Here is a 7,045-nt window from a genome sequence, read left to right as displayed (position 1 = left end):
CGTATTTCATTAACTGATGTAATGTTAATAAACCAACATATTGAAGTGTTAATATCTGTTTTGAACCATTGTAATGGACTGATAACCACCAAAAACTGGTGGTGATGAGAAAGTCACATGATGAACCAAAGCTCATCACAAACAGCTTTTCTATGAGCTGAGGAGGGCAATACTTATATATAGAAGGTGCAGTGTCATTCACATAAACACTAAACCTCATAATGGGGACACACGTGATACTGAAATAATGCAATAAACTTAAATGTAATTACATTTATTCACCGTATATAGTATGGAAACTTACTGTTAACCAGTTAACAGGTTTTTACTGTAGCATTTTTACAGTCTTTTACTGTTAAAATCACAATCATTTTTTTACAGTATAGTGAACGGTTCTCTGGGGAACCACAAATGGCTCTTCTATGGTAACATTGCGAAAACAACCTTTTGGAACCTTTATTTTTAGGAATGTAGCTTAGCTGGTTTCATAATAGTCTAGTTTTTCCATAAACAAGCTAGATTTTTTCACAAGTATGTCATATGCAGCATTAGAAAATCTGATTCTTTCAGTGAATCAGTTCGCCTAAGATGGTTCACCTAAATAAGAGATTCACTGCATCAAACATAACTCCCGCATCTTCTCTTTTGAAGTGAAATATTTAATTAAATGATACTGTTTGTGTTCATTTCAGTTAAATAAAATCCTGTTGACTAATCCTAGCAGTTACACTCTTAAAAATACAGGTTCTTTCGTGGCATTCATCCATAGAACATTTCCATTGCACAAAATGTTTCTAGAATATAAAAATGTTCTTCACACTAAGGAAAAAAATGGCTGTTTTAAGATTTGTTCACATTAAGGTTCTTTGAGGAATCTAAAATACTACTTCTATTGCAACCCTGCAAAAACTCACTTTTGGAACCTTTATTTTTAAAAGTGTACATTGTGGTTCAATTTAATGCAATCAGCCTAGTTTATATATGTAGATGTTTTTGTGCCAATTAAATTAAATTCAGCAATTAGAACATTTTAAAATCTGAATAAAAGTATTAAAATAATCTTTTGAATTTAAAATGATATTGTTCCCTTAAAGGTTAAATAATTCTTGTTAGCAACACAGTGCAGCCACTTTATTTAAAAGAGTGGTTTGACTGTACTAAACTGCAGTTTAGACAGTATTAAACTAGTTTGTAGCTTGGCATTCTACTGTACAGTTTCAAAATAGCTTCCTTAACGCTGGTAAAGAGGGGGAAAGTGTGATAACAGGTTAACACAACATAATGCAATGACATCTGATTCATAGAGAAACACTGTTGACAGGGAGTTTACAAGAATAAAAGGCATCAGGATGCAGTTTCATTCTTCTCTTAACTATACTAAAACAATGCAAACAACTATTTTTACATTTTCTGAGCAAAATGTAAGTGGTGCTTACCAATGCAAAAGTCACGCCACAATGCCAGGCTGTTGCGGGTGGTTGCCACATCACTTCTATGCAGTTGCTAACATGTTCTGAGTGTTTTAGCACATTATTATATGGTTGCACCTCCTCTATGATATTCTAGGTTCCTAAATATGGTCTATAGACTATGGGTAAAAACTGCACGTCAGTGATCGCACATCACAAAGTAATAGCACACCTCTTTTCAACAATCTCATGACCACAGGATGAGTTTAGTTTAATAAGGGCAGAGGTTTGTTCAAATCCCTATCCCTGAGTATGAGCAACAATAAAAATGATGCTTGCCTTGGTCTCTGTTCAGTTGCTTTGACACAATCTGTATTGTTAACAGCGCTATATAAATAAAGGTGACTTGACTTGACTTGACTTGGCAAAAAACACTAATTATGTTTCGTTCACTGCATTTATTCTCATTACAATGTGCAGAGCATTGATAAAGTAGTTTCACTTTTCACCATTTTAAATGCAAGATTCTTATAAAATACCACTAATTCATCACGTAATGTTTATAGGCATGTCTTTTTTAAATGTTTTTGAAAGAAGCCTTATTCTCATCAAGGCTGCATTTATTTGATGAAAATACAGTAAAAACAGTAATATTGTGAAATATTATTACAATTTAATATAACTATATCAAAGCTGAATTTTATATTATAAAATATATATTTTTTTCTATTATTAAGAAAAGAAAATCTTACTGAACCCAAACACTTGAACAGCCTTATACATTTACTATAAACCACTTCATTAAAAATGTTACCACTGAAAATGACTGTCGAATGCAGTATCATTGGTTCTATTCTGCCTTTAAGTTTTCTGGCCCTAAATGACCCTCTGGCAACATGAATAGTTAAAAACGAATCAAAATGGGGAGACCGTCATTTCAACAGAAGCCTGTTAAGTCATCCTGAAGGCTAAACATCTGAGTATAATTAAATTACTATAAGGTTGGCTTTATAAGGGAATAGTTGCTTGATTCTTGCAGGCTTCTTATGTGGTCCTAGAGTGAATACTAAAACCCCAGAGTACAGTGAACTTGATTTATTCTGCTCTGCTGCAGCCAAAATGAGTCAGAAGCTCTGTTCCAAAAAATAGTGAACTACCTATCCTGCATTTTAAGGCATCGTCTTGATACTTATATTGTACTACTTCATTCAATACTGAAGAACAATGCAGAATCTAATTGGAATGGACTATTAAATCCAATATTTTAGTGTCCTGTGTAATGTTGTGCTTATTAGAGTATTGCGTAGTTATCTTAGCAACATGCTAATCCCAAATTCTACGGAAATCATGTTAGTAAATATGAGTAAAAGTAGCTGAAACAGTCCTGAAAGAGAAATCAAAGAGCTTGAAATGTCAATAATGAGAAAATTGCATAGTAAGCTCTACATCTGCTGTGTTTATTCATGAGGTCTCTGCCCAATCTCATGACTATGCTAATGAGAATGCAAATACGCAAATAAAAGTTTGCTGAACTTGACTAGTCTCACTTACAGTCTGTTTACTCAATGCCTGATGCATATTACACACAAAACTGGAAAGAACTTCCTCAATCCAGCAAAAACGCCATTGCTTATGGACATAAAGTTTGTTTAACAGTCCACCTGGAAATAGTGCACATGTAGAGAGCTGTATTTTCCAGTTTTCATTCCAGTCAATACACATTTTCCATTTGTAAAGACTACAGCACCATTATCTGATATACTTTTTTAAGTGACGTGACATGTGGCCAAGTATGGTGACCCATACTTGGAATTAGTGCTCTGCATTTATCCCATCCAAAGTGCACACACACAGCAGTGAACACACACACACACACACCGTGAACACACACCCGGAGCAGTGGGCAGCCATTTTTTGCTGCGGCGCCCGGGGAGCAGTTGGGGGTTCGGTGCCTTGCTCAAGGTATTGGTATTGGTACATGGTATTGACGGTGGGAGAGAGCGCTGTACATTCACTCCCCCCACCTACAATCCCTGCCAGTACGAGACTCAAACCCGCAACCTTTGGGTTACGAGTCCAACTCTCTAACCGTTAGGCCACGACTTTTTTGTTTTAAAAACATATGTATGTATTGTAAACCTCCACCTTAAAAGCACATCAAAACGAAATATTTAGCTAGTCAGTTTCTGGCTACATGAGACTAAACTGGTGTTCCTTCTTCACCAATGAAGAACCAACAAGACCATGATAGTCTTTACAGCAAAACGACATAGTGACCATACTGTGAAAATGCAGTGACACACTTCAAAATGTTTGTGGACATTAATAACAGACAACAAAAGTATTGAAGTCAGCATTATAGTATTATTTTCACATGATGAGACTGTTAGCACAGTTAGTCTGAGACGCCATATTGAATTTAACACCGCAGAAAGAGGCTGTGAGGGATTGATCTTTACAATGGCACACACTGTAAAGGACCTAAATCACATAATTGTCATACAATTTCACTTAATTTATAATTTATTATTTTGTTTTTTTTTATTAATACGTTTCATCAGTTGAACACTCGGCATGTTGTCAAAAAACAGCCTACAATCCATTGAACGCCCGTACTTTTACAACCTAGTTTTTATTTTTAAACTTTAATACGGCACTGGGTCTATTGTTGAAAGTGTTCCAACAACTCCAAAACAATTATTCTACCAAATGGAACAAACATCAGGAGGAAAGAAAAAATATATATATTAGGAAAGTTTCTTTGCTAAACAAATTGAAAACAAATTAGGTGGAAATCAGGCACATGCATTCTTAAAAATCACTTTTCAAATTTTTCAAAAATGACTTTGAACTGACAGTGGTCAAGTTACTTAACCCAGTTAGTCATCTTTCACTTTTTCATCACATCATATATAAGTGTTCAAAGCGACCATTTATGCTGTCTTCAATAACATTATGCAATAGCATAACCTACTGCGCTCATATTCAAGAACTGAACTGACATTATTCAAAAATATTAAGTTATCTCCTCATAAAATATCAAAATGCAAAACCACTTAAGCGCCTTTTAATATTAAATGAATAAAAAATGATGAATGGATAGTCAGTGCCCCTCACTCAAGTGTATAAAACAGCAATACACTATTTAAAAACTATTAAGTGACTGTTGAAGTGTATTGATGCGCCTTCTGTTATTAGATACAGATGCACCGTTGCAAACGGAAGCAATGGCTTTAAGCTCATTCCCTTCAAAGCAGTGGCATCTCCCAGTCAACTACTTCACAAAACTCAGAGCACAGATGCAAAAAGTATCCAAATGAAAGGATATTTCTCGTACTGAGCGTCTGAGCCATCTCTCTCTCTCTCTCTCTCTCTTACACACACACACACACACACACACACACACAATTCGAGATAATTCCTCTAGCCAGTGAGCTTCCATGCAGTGGGATGGACTTGCAATAGAGACCCTGCACGGTTTGCAGGTTCTTAACCCGATTGTAAAACGGGGGCAGAAGGGTCTCTTTCCCTCACGAGCACACAGAAAGTGTGTGGACTTGGGAGTGATAAAATGACAGCAGTCCTCCACCTGCATCACTGAGAGCATCAGCATCAGCAGCAGTAGCAGCATCAGTGGTACTCTAGCGCAGGAGGATGCTGAGGGAGGAACACGGGGGATGCAGCAGAAATCCATCAGCCCTCTTACCTTGAAAGGGAACATATGACATGTTCCAACGGCATTGAACGCGTCTCCGTGTCTCTTCAGTCTCTCGACATTCAAAAATATCCTTCAACAGTCAAAAGAAGCGAAAACCCCCTTGTGCTCATGGACTGCGTCGATGCTGGAGCGATATTCCCGTGATGCGAATGGAAAAACCGAAACAAAATCATCGTCCATGGTCGACGAGAGCCATTGGAATGATTACAGCCCGTGTATCACATCACATATCACACACGCGCAAAACAAGAGTGATGAAGAAGAGAGAGAGAGAGAGAGAGAGAGAGAGAGAGGGGGCGGTGAAGGGAGAGCGCGCGCGTGTATGTGTGTGCGCGTTTACCAGTGTAGATCGACCTAAATGCACTGTGTGTATGTCTGTTAATGTGATGTGATATATTGCCCCATAGAGTCACATGACTATTAAATACCACCGAATACGGATATGGTAATCACGGTGATGTGCATCATGTATCTCTATGATGCCATCGCTGTTGATTCTCAAGTTACACAATGAGTGGACAGTTCATTTGAACCTCGATGTGAAATCTTACAGAATTTAACCTCAAATATAAACTTTTTTTATATTATTTTTTAAAAACCAAACTCAAACTACAGACTAGCTAAATATTAAAACTCCACTTTCAGTGCTTTCCTTTAATTGTACAGTAGGCCTATACATTAGCTAAGGCAAAGTAGGCCTATCACTATTACTAGCCTATTGCTCATAGGCTTATTGGGATTTGAATAAAGCAGGCATGAATGATTCCTCAAATCATGCAGCTTGTTGAAACGACATGCTTTTACTTTACTTTAAGGTGATCAGCCTCATGGTTTTTAGTTTAAAAATGTTCGAAAAAGTCCTAGACTTACAGTGAAGGAGGAATGATCCATATCCGATACCAGAATATTGCAGAGAGGGGAGGACTCTTTCAACTTGAGTCAGCAAGCAACCATCTAGTAATGCCCTAGCAACCACCAAGAACAACTCTGCAACCAGAAAGCAACATGCAACCAACCGCAGTCGGTGGGTTTTATACAACAATGAATCACTCAACATTTCTTCAGAAAATGTAAAAATAAGAAATAGTTTTTTTTTTCCATTTAAATAAGCTCAAACGTCTTAAATGTGCCGAACTGGGATCTGTGGAAAAGGTTTGAAAAAAAATTAAAATTGTGTAAAAAAAAGAAATTAATAAAAATAAATAAATCAAAATGTAATGTACAATGTTTTTAAAAAATCTATATATAAACAATACATCTAACAGTGCTGTATTATAATGAGTAGAAAACGTTAATAATACATTTTTCAAAGTATTGGATCTTCATACATGAAAATATATTGCTGCCTTTTAAATTTTAGATGCGTTCAGTTGCATCTAAAAAACTAAAAACTGCTGCTGTAAGCATTTTTTATGGAAAGACTTCATTTAGCCAATCAGAAGACTTTGAGTCACTCTCTGCCTGTCAGTCATTTTGCATGTTCCAAATATGGAAAGCAGGAAGCTGAGAGGGTTCAAGTTGTAGTATCATTCCAGGATTATATATATGTATGTGTGTGTACATATATATTACAATGACAATGGTGTTATGCTGCCAATCAGCTTCTTTCATTTCAATTTTCATTCATTTTAAATTATATCTAAACATAAAGTAACTAACTATTGACATGGTAAAAAAAATGTATTTGAACTTTCAAAACAAACAAAAAAACCCCCCCGAAAGATTGGCATCGTTAAACAACCGTGGCGATTTCTGTGATTGCGGCTCCAAAAACGGTGGTCCTGTGTCGTACAGTGAGAGAGGTTCAAAAAGGTCTTGCGAACAAAGACAGTCTGCTATAATTTCAGAAATTTAGCATGATCATGCACAGTGCGTTTGCTGCAACGACCTATGTCTACTGACCAGCCAATAAAATTGC

At 36.4% G+C, this 7,045-nt stretch overlaps 1 protein-coding gene across 1 annotated transcript in view; it reads right to left on the bottom strand.

Moving 5' to 3' along the window:
• Positions 1 to 5,382, bottom strand: part of LOC107665647 (ras/Rap GTPase-activating protein SynGAP-like) — a 116,718-nt gene extending 111,336 nt beyond the window's left edge. Inside the window, exon 1 of the mRNA XM_016456614.1 lies at positions 5,116 to 5,382. Coding sequence (XP_016312100.1) covers positions 5,116 to 5,137 — 22 coding nt within the window. The 5' untranslated portion in view covers positions 5,138 to 5,382. The remainder of the gene's footprint in view (positions 1 to 5,115) is intronic.
• Positions 5,383 to 7,045: the final 1,663 nt, after the last annotated feature.

This window comes from Sinocyclocheilus anshuiensis, unplaced genomic scaffold (assembly GCF_001515605.1).
Source record: "Sinocyclocheilus anshuiensis isolate Anshui unplaced genomic scaffold, SAMN03320099.WGS_v1.1 scaffold980, whole genome shotgun sequence".
NCBI classification, from domain to species: domain Eukaryota; kingdom Metazoa; phylum Chordata; class Actinopteri; order Cypriniformes; family Cyprinidae; genus Sinocyclocheilus; species Sinocyclocheilus anshuiensis.
The sequence above is the reverse complement of the archived record's forward strand: the minus strand, read 5'-3'. Positions and strand labels throughout refer to the sequence as shown.